General features: G+C 42.4%; 1 protein-coding gene across 1 annotated transcript; it reads right to left on the minus strand.

The window, feature by feature from the left end:
* Positions 1-12,390: 12,390 nt before the first annotated feature.
* On the minus strand, positions 12,391-16,244 carry LOC125546466. The gene is made up of 7 exons (XM_048710722.1): positions 16,203-16,244; positions 15,260-15,868; positions 14,999-15,136; positions 14,411-14,669; positions 14,093-14,190; positions 13,755-13,973; positions 12,391-13,282 (listed from the first exon to the last, which is right to left on the minus strand). The coding sequence occupies exons 1-7, from the start codon at positions 16,242-16,244 to the stop codon at positions 12,605-12,607; spliced, it is 2,043 nt and encodes a 680-aa protein (XP_048566679.1). The 3' UTR covers positions 12,391-12,604.
* Positions 16,245-16,551: the final 307 nt, after the last annotated feature.

Below are 16,551 nucleotides of genomic sequence, written 5' to 3' on the forward strand. Positions count from 1 at the left end.
AGATTCCGTCGCATAGGCCGCGCTCGTCTTCGCAGTACTTGCAAATACCGAAATCCTTTTCGTCGTAAGACATTTCCTATGTTCATAGTTGAAGCATTAATTGAAAATCGATCGAAGACAACTACCAGGATACTCAACATTTAAATCTGGGACACTCGATATTTCCTACATATTCTGGCACAAGTCATGCCAAAATTCACGGAAAAATTCGGCATAACCTTTGCTAAAATAGGACATATCGAGCGCCTGAAATTTGCTGGAACGGAAATGAATCAACACTCCAGCAAAACATAGGCCACTTGGAGGTGTAACCTGCAAACATGACCGGCCACTTGGGCAAGCACATATCCTATTTGAGCAACACAAGATATACACTTCAAAATATCTTATAGGACTCATATTGACATGAGTATTCAATAAGCAAAACCAAATCGTAAAATAAGTAAGTATTCAAATTAGCATGCATTCAATAAGCAAAAGTATATCATCTCATGCGTCCGTACATCATCGAATATTATCACTAATACATCCCGAATAGTATCATACATATAACATCACTATTACAACTAAAACCCTAGCGCACGACGGGTATCGGCGCGGGCGGTGGACACCCACAGATAAGGAACCATCACAGGATCATAGCTCTAGTGAGTGAAGGAAATATGCCCTAGAGGCAATAATAAAGTTATTATTTATTTCCTTATATCATGATAAATGTTTATTATTCATGCTAGAATTGTATTAACCGGAAACATAATACATGTGTGAATACATAGACAAACTTAGTGTCACTAGTATGCCTCTACTTGACTAGCTCATTAATCAAAGATGGTTATGTTTCCTAACCATGAACAAAGAGTTGTTATTTGATTAACGAGGTCACATCATTAGTTGAATGATCTGATTGACATGACCCATTCCATTAGCTTAGCACTGGATCGTTTAGTATGTTGCTATTGCTTTCTTCATGACTTATACATGTTCCTATGACTATGAGATTATGCAACTCCCGTTTGCCGGAGGAACACTTTGTGTAGCACCTGGGTATTTGATACTGGTTCTGTTGCTAATATTTGCAACTCGAAACAGGGACTACGGATTAAGCGAAGATTAGCTAAGGACGAGGTGACGATGCGCGTGGGAAACGGTTCCAAAGTCGATGTGATCGCGGTCGGCATGCTACCTCTACATCTACCTTCGGGATTAGTATTAGACCCGAATAATTTTTATTTGGTGCCAGCTTTGAGCATGAACATTATATCTGGATCTTGTTTAATGCAAGACGGTTATTCATTTAAATCAGAGAATAATGGTTGTTCTATTTATATGAGTAATATCTTTTTGGTCATGCACCCTTGAAGAGTGGTCTATTCTTATTGAATCTCGATAGTAGTGATACACATATTCATAATGTAGAAGCCAAAAGATGCAGAGTTGATAATGATAGTGCAACTTATTTGTGGCACTGCCATTTAGGTCATATCGGTGTAAAGCGCATGAAGAAACTCCATACTGATGGACTTTTGGAACCACTTGATTATGAATCACTTGGTACTTGTGAACCGTGCCTCATGGGCAAGATGACTAAAACACCGTTCTCCGGTACTATGGAAAGAGCAACAGATTTGTTGGAAATCATACATACAGATGTATGTGGTCCGATGAATGTTGAGGCTCGTGGCGGATATCGTTATTTTCTCACCTTCACAGATGACTTAAGCAGATATGGGTATATCTACTTAATGAAACATAAGTCTGAAACATTTGAAAAGTTCAAAGAATTTCAGAGTGAAGTTGAAAATCATCGTAACAAGAAAATAAAGTTTCTACGATCTGATCGTGGAGGAGAATATTTGAGTTACGAGTTTGGTGTACATTTGAAAAATTGTGGAATAGTTTCGCAACTCACGCCACCCGGAACACCACAGCGTAATGGTGTGTCCGAACGTCGTAATCATACTTTACTAGATATGGTGCGATCTATGATGTCTCTTACTGTTTTACCTCTATCGTTTTGGGGATACGCTCTAGAGACGGCCGCATTCACGTTAAATAGGGCACCATCAAAATCCGTTGAGACGACGCCTTATGAACTGTGGTTTGGCAAGAAACCAAAGTTGTCATTTCTGAAAGTTTGGGGCTGCGATGCTTATGTGAAAAAGCTTCAACCTGATAAGCTCGAACCCGAATCGGAGAAATGTGTCTTCATAGGATATCCAAAGGAAACTATTGGATACACCTTCTATCACAGATCCGAAGGCAAGACTTTTGTTGCTAAATTCGGAAACTTTCTAGAGAAGGAGTTTCTCTCGAAAGAAGTGAGTGGGAGGAAAGTAGAACTTGACGAGGTAACTGTACCTGCTCCCTTACTGGAAAGTAGTACATCACAGAAAACTGTTTCAGTGACACCTACACCAGTTAGTGAGGAAGCTAATGATAATGATCATGAAACTTCAGATCAAGATACTACTGAACCTCGTAGATCAACCAGAGTAAGATCCGCGCCAGAGTGGTACGGTAATCCTGTTCTGGAAGTCATGCTACTAGATCATGATGAACCTACGAACTATGAAGAAGCGATGGTGAGCCCAGATTCCGCAAAATGGCTTGAAGCCATGAAATCTGAGATGGGATCCATGTATGAGAACAAAGTATGGACTTTGGTTGACTTGCCCGATGATCGGCAAGCAATTGAGAATAAATGGATCTTCAAGAAGAAGACTGACGCTGACGGTATTACTGTCTACAAAGCTCGACTTGTCGCAAAAGGTTTTCGGCAAGTTCAAGGGATTGATTACGATGAGACCTTCTCACCCGTAGCGATGCTTAAGTCTATCCGAATCATGTTAGCAATTGCCGCATTTTATGATTATGAAATTTGGCAGATGGATGTCAAAACTGCATTCCTGAATGGATTTCTGGAAGAAGAGTTGTATATGATGCAACCGGAAGGTTTTGTCGATCCAAAGGGAGCTAACAAAGTGTGCAAGCTCCAGCGATCCATTTATGGACTGGTGCAAGCCTCTCGGAGTTGGAATAAACGTTTTGATAGTGTGATCAAAGCATTTGGTTTTATACAGACTTTCGGAGAAGCCTGTATTTACAAGAAAGTGAGTGGGAGCTCTGTAGCATTTCTGATATTATATGTAGATGACATATTACTGATTGGAAATGATATAGAATTTCTGGATAGCATAAAGGGATACTTGAATAAAAGTTTTTCAATGAAAGACCTCGGTGAAGCTGCTTACATATTAGGCATTAAGATCTATAGAGATAGATCAAGACGCTTAATTGGACTTTCACAAAGCACATACGTTGACAAGATTTTGAAAAAGTTCAAAATGGATCAAGCAAAGAAAGGATTCTTGCCTGTGTTACAAGGTGTGAAGTTGAGTCAGACTCAATGCCCGACCACTACAGAAGATAGAGAGAAAATGAAAGATGCTCCCTATGCTTCAGCCATAGGCTCTATCATGTATGCAATGCTGTGTACCAGACCTGATGTGTGCCTTGCTATAAGTTTAGCAGGGAGGTACCAAAGTAATCCAGGAGTGGATCACTGGACAGTGGTCAAGAACATCCTGAAGTACCTAAAAAGGACTAAGGATATGTTTCTCGTATATGGAGGTGACAAAGAGCTCATCGTAAACGGTTACGTTGATGCAAGCTTTGACACTGATCCGGACGATTCTAAGTCGCAAACCGGATACGTGTTTACATTAAACGGTGGAGCTGTCAGTTGGTGCAGTTCTAAACAAAGCATCGTAGCGGGATCTACATGTGAAGCTGAGTACATAGCTGCTTCGGAAGCAGCAAATGAAGGAGTTTGGATGAAGGAGTTCATATCCGATCTAGGTGTCATACCTAGTGCATCGGGTCCAATGAAAATCTTTTGTGACAATACTGGTGCAATTGCCTTGGCAAAGGAATCCAGATTTCACAAGAGGACCAAGCACATCAAGAGACGCTTCAATTCCATCCGGGATCTAGTCCAGGTGAGAGACATAGAGATTTGCAAGATACATACGGATCTGAATGTTGCAGACCCGTTGACTAAGCCTCTTCCACGAGCAAAACATGACCAGCACCAAGGCTCCATGGGTGTTAGAATCATTACTGTGTAATCTAGATTATTGACTCTAGTGCAAGTGGGATACTGAAGGAAATATGCCCTAGAGGCAATAATAAAGTTATTATTTATTTCCTTATATCATGATAAATGTTTATTATTCATGCTAGAATTGTATTAACCGGAAACATAATACATGTGTGAATACATAGACAAACTTAGTGTCACTAGTATGCCTCTACTTGACTAGCTCGTTAATCAAAGATGGTTATGTTTCCTAACCATGAACAAAGAGTTGTTATTTGATTAACGAGGTCACATCATTAGTTGAATGATCTGATTGACATGACCCATTCCATTAGCTTAGCACCCGATAGTTTAGTATGTTGCTATTGCTTTCTTCATGACTTATACATGTTCCTATGACTATGAGATTATGCAACTCCCGTTTGCCGGAGGAACACTTTGTGTGCTACCAAACGTCACAACGTAAATGGGTGATCATAAAGGAGCTCTACAGGTGTCTCCAAAGGTAGATGTTGGGTTGGCGTATTTCGAGATTAGGATTTGTCACTCCGATTGTCGGAGAGGTATCTCTGGGCCCTCTCGGTAATGCACATCACATAAGCCTTGCAAGCACTGCAACTAATAAGTTAGTTGCGAGATGATGTATTACGGAACGAGTAAAGAGACTTGCCGGTAACAAGATTGAACTAGGTATTGGATACCGACGATCGAATCTCGGGCAAGTAACATACCGATGACAAAGGGAACAACGTATGTTGTTATGCGGTCTGACCGATAAAGATCTTCGTAGAATATGTAGGAGCCAATATGGGCATCCAGGTCCCGCTATTGGTTATTGACCGGAGATCTGTCTCAGTCATGTCTACATTGTTCTCGAACCGTAGGGTCTGCATGCTTAACGTTACGATGACAGTTATTATGAGTTTATGCATTTTGATGTACCGAAGTTAGTTTGGAGTTCCGGATGTGATCACGGACATGACGAGGAGTCTGGAAATGGTCGATACATAAATATTGATATATTGGACGGCTATATTCGGACACCGGAAGTGTTCCGGGTGATTTCGGAGAAAACGGAGAGCCGGAGAGTTACCGGAACCCTACCGGGAGAAGTAATGGGCCATATGGGCCTTAGTGGAGAGAGAGAGGGGCTGCCAGAGGTGGGCCATGCGCCACCTCCTCCCTGGTCCGAATTGGACTAGGGGAGGGGGGCGGCACCCCCCCTTTCCTTCTCCCTCTCCACCTCTTTCCACCTCCTAGTAGGAGTCCTACTCCTACTAGGAGGAGGACTCCTCCTGGCGCGCCAAACAAGGGCCGGCCGGCCTCCCCCTTGCTCCTTTATATACGGGGGCATGGGGGCACCCTAGAACACACAAGTTGATCCACGTGATCGTTCCTTAGCCGTGTGCGGTGCCCCCTGCCACCATATTCCACCTCGATCATATCGTTGTAGTGCTTAGGCGAAGCCCTGCGTCGGTAGAACATCATCATCGTCACCACGCCGTTGTGCTGACGGAACTCATCCCCAAGCTTTGCTGGATCAGAGCCCGGGGAGCGTCATCGAGCTGTACGTGTGCTAAGAACTCGGAGGTGCCGGAGTAACGGTGCTTGGATCGGTCGGATCGGGAAGACGTACGACTACTTCCTCTACGTTGCGTCACCGCTTCCGTTGCGGTCTACGAGCGTACATAGACAACACTCCCCACTCTCGTTGCTATGCATCACCATGATCTTGCGTGTGCGTAGGAAAATTTTGAAATTATTACGTTCCCCAACAGTGAGATCCCTGGAGAATCTGCCAGGTATTGGAGAACCTGTGCTCCAACGCAAACAAGTAGCGACGGACGTGCGCGTCCTCCTCACTGACACGGTGACGCACCACCTCCGCGGGGTCCTCGAGCCTCTGGACCGTCACTGGCCCACGCGACCGCCACCAAAGAAGGTTCGGGTCAATGACGGGCTGACTCCTCACCAAGCTGCGCCCCCGGTAGGTAGCGCCTCCCAGTACCACCCCGGCGGAGCCTAGTCCCGGACATGACCCACCTGGTGACGCAGGTGTCCTCTGCCGACTCGACGACGAGGATGCGGGATAGGCATCGTCGATGTTGATGCGGGAATAATTGCTTTAACTAAAAAAGTAAACTAGTTCTATTAATTTTGGTACTAAAAATAAAATAGTTGTATTAACTCAACTAGTTCAATTAAGCACTTACTATGAATAAAAATAAACTAGTTTTTACTAAAAATAAACTAGTTCAACTAGTTATATTAATTTTCTTACTAATTCTATTAAACACTTACTAAAAACAGTAAAAAAACTAGTTAGATGAACTCTAAAATTTAACCCTAACCGATGAACTCTAAAATTTAATGAACCCTAACTAATTTGATGAACTCTAAAATTTAAGCCTAACTAATTTGATGAACTCTAAAATTTAATGAACCCTAACTAATTTGATGAACTCTAAAATTTAACCCTAACTAATTTGATGAACTCTAAAATTTAACCCTAACTAATTCGACGAACTCTAAAACTAATTCTATTTAACAACTACTGCCATAATTAGCATCTAATTTGATGAACCCTAACTAATTAGATGAACTCTGAAATTTAACCCTAAGAACCCTAGCTAGGCAGAGGTAAGGGAGGAGGAGGAGGGCGTGCTCACCTCTGGCGCCGACGGAGTTAGGGAGAGGGGCACACGGTGTCGAGGTCGGGGACGGGGTCGGGGTCGGGGTGGCGGGCGCACGATGGAGGGCGGCGATGTAGGGGGGGCATCAAGGTCGGGGCCGGGGGCGGCGTCGAGGTCGCGGTCGAGGGCGGGGGCGGCGTCGAGGGTGTGCGGAGAGCGACGGGTCATGCGCGGTGGCCGACGATGATCGATGCGGGGCGGCGACAACGGAGGAGTAGGGATTTGGGGGAAGTGGCCGTGGGGGAAGAACGGACCGCGCGGTTAAGTTAGAAGCAGCAGTAGCGCGTTCCAGGAAGTGCGCTTCTGCTACTGTAGCTATAGCGCGTTTCTTAACAAGCGCTACTGCTATTCCTTCTCTTTTTTATTTGCTTTCCATTTAATTTTATTTTCGTTAGCAGTAGCGCCTTTGTTCGTAAACGCATTGCTACAAAACAAGTAGCGGTAGCGCGGTTCTACGTAGATCGCTACTACTATGTGTAGCCTATCGGCTAAGCCGTGGGAATTTTAGTAGTAGCGCTTTTGTACTCGGGCGCCTACTGCTATAACTGTATCTGTAGCGCGGTTTAAAACACCGCGCTGCTGCTAATTAGCACCAACGTGCGTTTTTAGCCCGCGCTACTGCTAATGTTTTGTGTATAAGGTTTTCCCTAGTAGTGTGTGGAGCTCTTACTTAAACTCTGTTGAATAAGTTGAATTACAATTGCTTAGTGACTGAGAACATAGGTTGTTGAGTTTCAAGAGAATTCATTGTTTGAACCTTAACATGTGAATTGGTTGCTACTATAACATGAGAATTTTTATAATAAAGAATTGTTGTTATGATGCTAGAAAAAGTGATTGAAATTATCATTGATCAAACTTATGCCCTTTGCTAGCATTCATACTTCATAAATTATTTCTTTTATCATTTACCTACTCGAGGATGAGTAGGAATAAGCTTGGGGATGTTGATACGTCTCCAACGTATCTATAATTTATGAAGTATTCATGCTGTTTTATTATCATTCTTGGATGTTTTACAATCATTTTATAGCAACTTTATATCATTTTTTGGGACTGACCTATTGACCCAGTGCCCAGTGCCAGTTGCTGTTTTTTTGCTTGTTTTTTAAATCGCGGGAAATAAATATCAAATGGAGTCCAAACACCGCGAAACTTTTTGGAGATTTTTTATGGACCAGAACACACAGGATGGGCCAGAGAAGCACCTGGGGGGTGCCCTGAGGGGGGCACAACCCACCAGGGCGTGCCCGGAGGCCCAGGCGCGCCCAGGTGGGTTGTGCCCACCTTGTGGCCTCCCGCACCCTCTTTGAGAAATAAGTAAAGAAAAAGTGCAGCAAGGTATTTTTGAAATAATAGATCTGAAAACAATATGATAAAAGATAGACCCGGGGGCCGTATATTTCACTAGTGGCCTCTCTCGAGAAAATAACATATAGTGGGTAAACAAATTACTGTTGGCCAATTGATAGAAGACCAAATAATTATGACGATATCCAAGGAATCACGTCCAAGATTAGTAGACCGCCTCACGCCTGCATCTACTACTATTACTCCACACATCGACCCTATCCAACATGCATCTAGTGTATTTAGTTCATGGAGAAATGGAGTAATGCAATAAGAACGATGGCATGATGTAGAAAAGATCTATTCATGTAGGAATAGACCCCATCTTTTTATCCTTAATAGCAACGATATGCATGCCTTGCTACCCCTTCTGTCACTAGATGAGGACACCGCAAGATCGAACCCATCACAAAGCACTTCTTCCCATTGCAAAAAAAAATCAATCTAGTTGGCCAAACCAAACGAAGTTTCGGAGAAGAAATATGAGGTTATAATAATCATGCATATATATAAGAGATCAAAGAAGACTCAGATAATATTCATAGATAGATCTGATCATAAACTCGCAATTCATCGGATCCCAACAAACACACCACAGAAAGTCATTACATCAAATAGATCCCCAAGAACATCGATGAGAACATTGTATTCAGAATCAAACAAGAGAGAAGAAGCCATCTAACTACTGCCGACGGACCCATAGGTCTATGGTGAAGTATTCACGCATCATCAAAGGAGCACCAATGAGGATGATAAACCCCTCCGTGATCGTGTTCGCCTCCAGCAAGGTGCTGGAATAGGGATCTAGATTGGATCTCGTGGTTCTGGAACTTGCGGTGGCTGGAATTGTGTTTCGTCGACTCCCCTAGGATTTATATAATATTTGAGTATTTATAGAGCTGAGAGGCGGTGGAGAGGACTCCCGTGGGCCCCACCACCCACCTGGGTGCGCCAGGGGCTTCCGGCGTGCCCTGGTGGGTTGTGGGCCTCACGGGACTCCCCTCAGGTGCTTCCTTGGCTCCCAAGTTGTCTTCTTGGTAGAAAAAAATCTTCAAAAAGTTTCGTGGCATTTGGACTTCATTTGTATGGATATTCTGCGAAGTAAAAACAAGCAAGAAACATCAACTGACACTTGGCACTATGTCAATAGGTTAGTCCCAAAAAATGATATAAAGTTGATATAAACTGAATATAAGACATCCAAGAATGATAATACAATAGCATGGAACAATAAAAAAAATTATAAATACGTTGGAGACGTATCAGTCGCCGTCGTAGTTGGTGTTGCCGGCCAGCGAGGCCATGAGGGGGATGTGAACGGCTGCGAAGATGAAGGGGTCATGGATCTTGCACCCGCTAGGGAAGAAACGCCACTTGCGGGGGGAAAACATCGCCTTCGCCGGTAATAAGAAAGCTAGTGTGAATCTGGAGAAAAAAGATCCAGCCAACCTTGCGGCAAAGAAGAAGGGCGTCGTACTTGTTTTTGAGATGGCTGTGTTGGAGTTCCTTCCTCGGGAAGCCAAACTACAAGAGCGGAGCAATGGCTGGCTTTTGCATTCAGACGAGCTAGTCACTCGGTCATCATCTCCACTGTAGGCGCATGTTCACTGGTGAGAATCTCTTCTCAAGGAAACCATCAGGAACTCTTCATTTTCATATAGAGTCTCTATTTTGACTCAAAAGATTCACTTTTCCTGGGACGATTTCAACCCTCATGCTTTGTTTGGATGTCCGTATTGGAGAGCTCCGTAATTGATTTGGACTTCCAATTCACTAAGCAAACTGCAACGTCTCTCATGTTTCAAACCAAATCTTTTTTGGATGATAAAATATGGAATTGCATAGCTACATTGCCATGAAGATTATACCTTGTTATACATGACTCAAAAATGAAATCTGCTCACATGTGATGATACTTGAATGAATACGTAGCGGTATAAAATAATTAATATTCTAGAAATGAATCACAAAAACACAATTGGTCACACAATAAGAACAATAACTCTCTTATGATAACATAACACAAATTCTAAGTAATAATAATAAATACTGCAGAGACTCAAATATGATAATTCCAAACTATACAAACACTAGTTCATAGGTATGTAGGCTCAAATATGATAGTTCCAAATAGTACACGGACTCAAATGTGATAGTTCCAAACACTAGTTCATATATAGTTCCAACATTAAGAAAAACGAGTGGACAAATATTTCAAAAACCCTAACCGTATGGACGAGACAACGGGGATTGTACTAAGATACCATGCGATATACAAAGTCTTGTGGTAGAGTAAGATTGAAGGTGTCTGCCGTCTGGGCAAGGCCGCACAGACCTTTTGAGTCCTTCCACATTGGGCACTATGAATAAGAACCCTAACATCAAGCCGAGAAAAAAAACTATGCATCGTTATTCCGGTGCACGTATTACGGATATGAACAGAGCATCAGCACAAAAGAAACACGTGCACCCTTATTTGAAGAAGGCTAAGCAGGATACATGCAATTTTTCCTGGATCTCATGCATTGCGTTCGACTCCATTGGGGTTTTCTCGACTATGGAGAGTGAGGAGAGCAATGACAAATGAACAGCGGCACTAATTGTTGCTGGTGCCGCTGCTTCGAGCAGTGAAATTGCAGTGACCAACAGGAGTACAAGTGAAAAGAGAGTAGATCTACAGACGACAGCAGAAACCAAGCAAGAGTGGAGGAGAGGATCTGGCGCTCCTCAGCCACCTGGGTGCTGTGGAGCAAGCTTAGTTGGGACCACAAAAATAAATGCCTTGTAAGTCGAAGGAAAAATATGTGCGGTGCCGGAGGAAGAAGAACTAAAAGAATTATAATGAGTGAGACAAAAAAACGTTTTTGTACAGTAAGTTTGGAACAATGAAACTTGGCACGATTATTTTCGTTCCGCAAGTTTGGGAGAACAAAACTGAAAATTTAAATCAGAATCAAATAGAAAAAAAAGGGACCACAAAAATAAATGCCTTGTAAGTCGAAGGAAAAATATGTGCGGTGCCGGAGGAAGAAGAACTAAAAGAATTATAATGAGTGAGACAAAAAAACGTTTTTGTACAGTAAGTTTGGAACAATGAAACTTGGCACGATTATTTTCGTTCCGCAAGTTTGGGAGAACAAAACTGAAAAGTTAAATCAGAATCAAATAGAAAAAAAAATCGAAAGGCAAGTTACATTACAAGTTTGGTATAACCCAACTTAAGGAAATAAGATCTAATAGGTTGCGAGTAAGAATAAAATCAAATATAAGAACAATCATTGTAGTTCGAAGAATGCAATCGTTGTGGTATATGTAAGTTAAGAAGTAAGGACAGAATGAGGATTCTATGGAAAATGGCATAATATGTCGTATCACAATAATGACATGGAATAAAGAGTCACTGAATTTGCAGTACAAAGAACCATCAGATGAACTTCCGATGTGATAGAACATGAAGATGACGATAGTTGGGCGGATGTAAAATGAATTGAGACAGAAGATGATGAAATGAGGGCAATGAAGAAACCATATCACCGGAAAGGCATGGCATTGAAAACTATCCCCTTGTTTTAAGAATCTGATGATAGGAATATTTCATCAATTTTTCATCCTTATGAGCGGAAACAAGTTTTTGGATCACGTGACACATCGACGGCTATAGACGTATGCGTTGGTGTGTGTCCCTGTGAATTTCACGGGTTTTTCTAGTTTTCATCCCTTATCAGCGAAAACAAGTTTAGCTTTCGGATCACGATGCACATCGACAGCAGCGGACAGATGCACAGGTGCGTGTCCCTGTGAACCCCCCCCCCCAATAAGCATGGTCTATGGGTTATCCTTAGCAAAATCCACAAATTCCGGTAGAAAGGAGATTTACCCTTGTATTGGGTAGATACATGTAAAAAGTCCATAGTTATGATCTGTATCCCAAATAGATTCCTTCAGACCTTCCACGAGGTAGTAGACAATACTATGTGTAGTCGAAATCGCCCAACAAATGATCGAGGATGCACGCCGACTGGAGGTCACGTTTAGCAGCCTAAAAAATTGTTACAAAATCCAGTCCATGTTAACACGCACAGTCCTATGTTTTCTTGTGTTCATGTTGTCCTATCGGTGGAGGGGATGATAGGCCGGGGCATGCTATATGGAGAAAATAATTTTTGTATAACATAAACCACACCGATGAACTAAATCTTGGTCAATCAAGCAACATATATATTTGGAGTGCTTGCTAGACATCACAATTAGAATGGGCAAACTTACCCCAAATCCTGATAAATCAAGCAACATATGTATTTTGAGTGCTAGCTAGCTGCAACAAAATACTACTACAGTAAATTGCTGCATACGCCCATTGGCATTGCAACTGAAAACCATCATTCCTTGGCAAAAAAGTACTAGTCCAGTTCAAACTGACTTAAGAGGTCAACATAGGACAATCAGTATGTTACGATCATGATCACATCTTGTCAATGCAAACGTCAAGAGACACCTCCTTGGATGCCCCGGAACCAACCAGATAAGTAGGCGGCACCATCAAGAAAGACGGCAGCTCCTCCACGGCCACCTCCCCAGGCCTCGTGCTGCTCGTCACTGGCTTCATGGCCAACAAAATGCTGCCTTCTACGCTGCTCGGTGGTGGCGGACCATTCGCCTGAAGCTTGATAGCGTACTGCGGCCATGAGGATGCCTCAGCTCTGATGCACACCACAGACACGCCACCGAGCACGCCCATGACCAAGAGGAACACGTTGTCGTCCCCTTGCCCATGGAGCAGGCACCGCGGCCGCGGCACCGACAGCCGGAGCTGGTGAACTTGGCCATAATGGACCTTGTGCACTGGCATTGCGTGCATGGCGATCAAGTGGCTGAGGAGCGCCTGTGGTGAACCGACGAAGCCACAGCCAAGCTCCGTGCAGAAGCACGGCATGTGCGAGCACACACTTTGATGGTCGTCAAGCTCGTAGTAGGGGACGTAGCTCCCGCAGCCATCATGGTGGCACTTGACTGTCAAGGAAGAGATGAGGGCGTCCAATGACCGGACGTGGCCAAATCCACTGCCGTGCTCACACGTCTGGCACACTTTATAGGGGAGCCCGATGAGGCATTTGTAGCAAGCCAAGTGCCCGGCATTGCACTGCACAAAATTTTAACGATTACGAACATCCTCAGACCTCGAACAAATAGAACAATAAATTGATGGAGCATCTATCTATTATCTTATAATATTAAATACTAAAATCACAATACATGTCAAAAATAGAGAAATATGCTAGAAAAAAAGTGCAGCCAAGGGATCTCGACAATTAACTATTAACATGATAGATGAAAGAAATTACCCATCTGTGCCCTAATTATTTTTCCAAACAATAAACAAAGAAAGTTGCGGTCCATAAAAAAACGGTCAGAGCATGACTACTCTGCTCTAAAGGTTACTGGTATCATTAACGCTTCTTGGATGCAAGTACTGTTGCCTATCATGCAATGAAAGGATAAACAGAAGTAAAAATATATTATATAAGATTAAAAAAATAACATGGTCGGCAGGCTGAAGCATGATGCCCTCGCATTTGCGAGGGCCACCTTGCTAGTTGGTGAAAGAAAGTAACCTCGAAGACAGGCGGCTTGATCGGGCGGGAGCACACGCTGCAATTAAGCAAACTCATGTCCATCGTTATGGTAACTTCTCTGGCTTGCTTCACTTGGCCACTCCTGGATAGCTCCACCTGCGCCTTCTTGGCGTTCCGATCGTCCTTCTCCATCATCAACAGCAAACCCCTGCGCCTTTCCACGGTGGTATCCGGAGGAATCTGCACACTGTCCATAATCTGCATAGAATTCATGGAGGCAAACACATCACAAGTGGGACCCACAACGACATAGAGATGTTTCTCCATGTAATTAAAAGAATACAGCCGTGGAAGTGAAATGAAGTGCGGGAACAAACTTGTGCTGAATGCGGTTCATCAGAAGGACCAGCAGACTGCAATTGCTCACCACTTGTTGGAAAAATTATGTGTTCTGTCAAGGAACTGGGCGCTGCAACTGTAAAATCAATGTTAAAAGGGAATTGTTTTCAATTCATGAATCATTTACATGTATGCTGTAGATATTTGTACAAGGATAACAAATTCATGATAATACAATACCGAGTTCATATCATGTTACGTACATGTTGATCGGGACAAATCGTGCGAATTAAGGGGTGAAAATGTTTATGTAAAATCTGTATATAACCTGCGATATATAGAGAAGGATTATGTACCTGATGATTGAGCTGGTGTATCAAACACTAGATTGTCAACAATGGGCGAGATTGATGTATTATGGGTTGTTCTGGCATTGCCAAGCTCTGCTAAAATGGGATGCTTGTTGTTATTCTGATCGGTGTCGGTGATTGCAAACTGATCGGCCAGAGCATCAGTATTTGAATCAGAATCAGAGCATTTTACTCCTTCAACAGTGTTACCATTTGGCATGTTATTAAGCACCGGAGCATAGACAGACTCTTCTAGACAACGTACCTATTTGAATCAGAACACACATATTAATTGTAGCAAACAAAATCGCAACTTAGGAAAAAGAAAAAAACACGTCTGAAAAAAGTAACTCGAATATAAATTTGCACACGTAGTAAACTTCATCGGTCATTAGATTGGTTAAATAAATGCTACATAAATAATTCATTGGCAGAATGTTGTTATGGGTCTTTTATTGCATGTAGCAGTATAGACTATATAGCATGACATTCTTTTGAAACAAGGCATACGTTCATATAATAACACATATTGTGTTTCAAATAAATAGTATATCACAATTTGCTTACGGAATTTAGTGGTGCACAAGTAATTACCGGCAGGAAGCTACCAAAGGGATGTGCAGCTACCCATTTGGATGTGAAGCAACCCATTTCCGTAGTGACAACACTCAAGCGTGGAAAGCCATCTGGAACTATGAGTGTAGGGTGTTTCACAAGATCGATAAAAATGACCTGCATCTCAATGACAATTATGGAAATAAATTTTGTAAATTAACATGTGACATCAGCTGAACCAACCAGTTTATTATAGCATAATAATGATAGTTTCCCTAAGTGTGGTTGGAATGTTCTTACACTCAGAATGTGCACACAGCCCTTCACATGGACATACAATCTATCCGATTTTTTGTAGTCCTTGATTCCTTTGAATAGGCAATCAGCAACCAAATTGCACCAATCCATCCGTTTGAGATTACCAACCTGTTGAGCAGCTCCCAGAAATGACCTGCTGACATTCACAGATGTATTTGGTGCTAGATAAATTGCAAGTATCGCCATCATAAAGGCTATGCAGAATGGTTCCTCCTCAGTTATGCTGCACATTTCTTCCGCCACTTCCTTCGCGTTCTTCCCTCTCGTATCCCAAGTGTAGTGTTCATAGAGAGCATCGTCGACATGGAGACCCTCTATAACTTTGATGGGTCCTGAAGGAATTCCAAGGACAAACTTCACAAGGGGCCTCACTGGAATTGATATGCCTCCGTCAAATTCTAGCTTCTCGGTGTCACAATTGAACTTATCCACCAGCCATAGGGTTAGATCTTCATCCATCTTAAAATCTTGCATTGACAAGATGCTCTCAAACCCAATTTTCATGACAAAACCTATCTGCTTGTCACTAAGACATTTCATAAACGGCGGAAGTTGGTTAGGTGAACATCTATAATGCACATTGGTTTTGTCCTAAAAAACAAGGAACAAGTGGATTAGCCAAAAATATTTATTATATTATTAAGAAAAGACAAACTACTCATCATTTTCATCCGCATAAGCTAAAAATATTGAACTCATTGATTTTGATTGTAATGGTTGATTTAATTTCCAATTAAGGTTACACAAAACTATTGGCACGTGCAAAATTTGTCATAGGACATGATGACATGAGCAGATAGAACCGTACTATAACGACATATAGGAAAGTTAGAAACTCTCAATTTACCTCAAAAAATGTAGGAGGTCTATCTCCTACTGAAAGGTACAACCATTGTCAAACAGATTGCATGCAAGGAAAAAATACGTTGGCTTCCAGAAACGACTCTGACGGGAGAACAAGAGGCATATACGGATTCTTCCATCGAAAACATACGCAGACTATTCCATGCTAGAAAAACACATGGGCTCACATGGTCGTAAAAATTCGCAGAATTCTTTGGTCGGCAAGGCCGAAAACAAATCCCAGTATTGAAAAGGCTGGAATCTCAAGACCCCACATACCAACCCAAGCTGCACCTAAAAAAGCTTCACTTTGTTCTAATAAAAAAAACTAAAGGACCTTCACTTTATTGGTATAGATCAGATTAGGAATAAATTTGTGATAACCAGTCAGGTACCTCTATTCTTGAATTGATATCACTCTGTCTTATTAT

The sequence above is a fragment of the Triticum urartu genome, chromosome 3, assembly GCF_003073215.2.
Source record: "Triticum urartu cultivar G1812 chromosome 3, Tu2.1, whole genome shotgun sequence".
In the NCBI taxonomy this organism is placed as follows: domain Eukaryota; kingdom Viridiplantae; phylum Streptophyta; class Magnoliopsida; order Poales; family Poaceae; genus Triticum; species Triticum urartu.

Excerpts from the sequence above, each read along its gene's own strand:
- LOC125546466 (XM_048710722.1), bottom strand. The coding sequence starts at position 16,244 with ATGCCTCTTGTTCTCCCGTCAGAGTCGTTTCTGGAAGCCAAC. Across the intron at positions 15,869-16,202 it reads AGTCGTTTCTGGAAGCCAAC|GACAAAACCAATGTGCATTA; the intron begins GTATTTTTTCCT and ends CTTGTTTTTTAG. Across the intron at positions 13,283-13,754 it reads TCAAGCCGCCTGTCTTCGAG|TGCAATGCCGGGCACTTGGC; the intron begins GTTACTTTCTTT and ends AATTTTGTGCAG.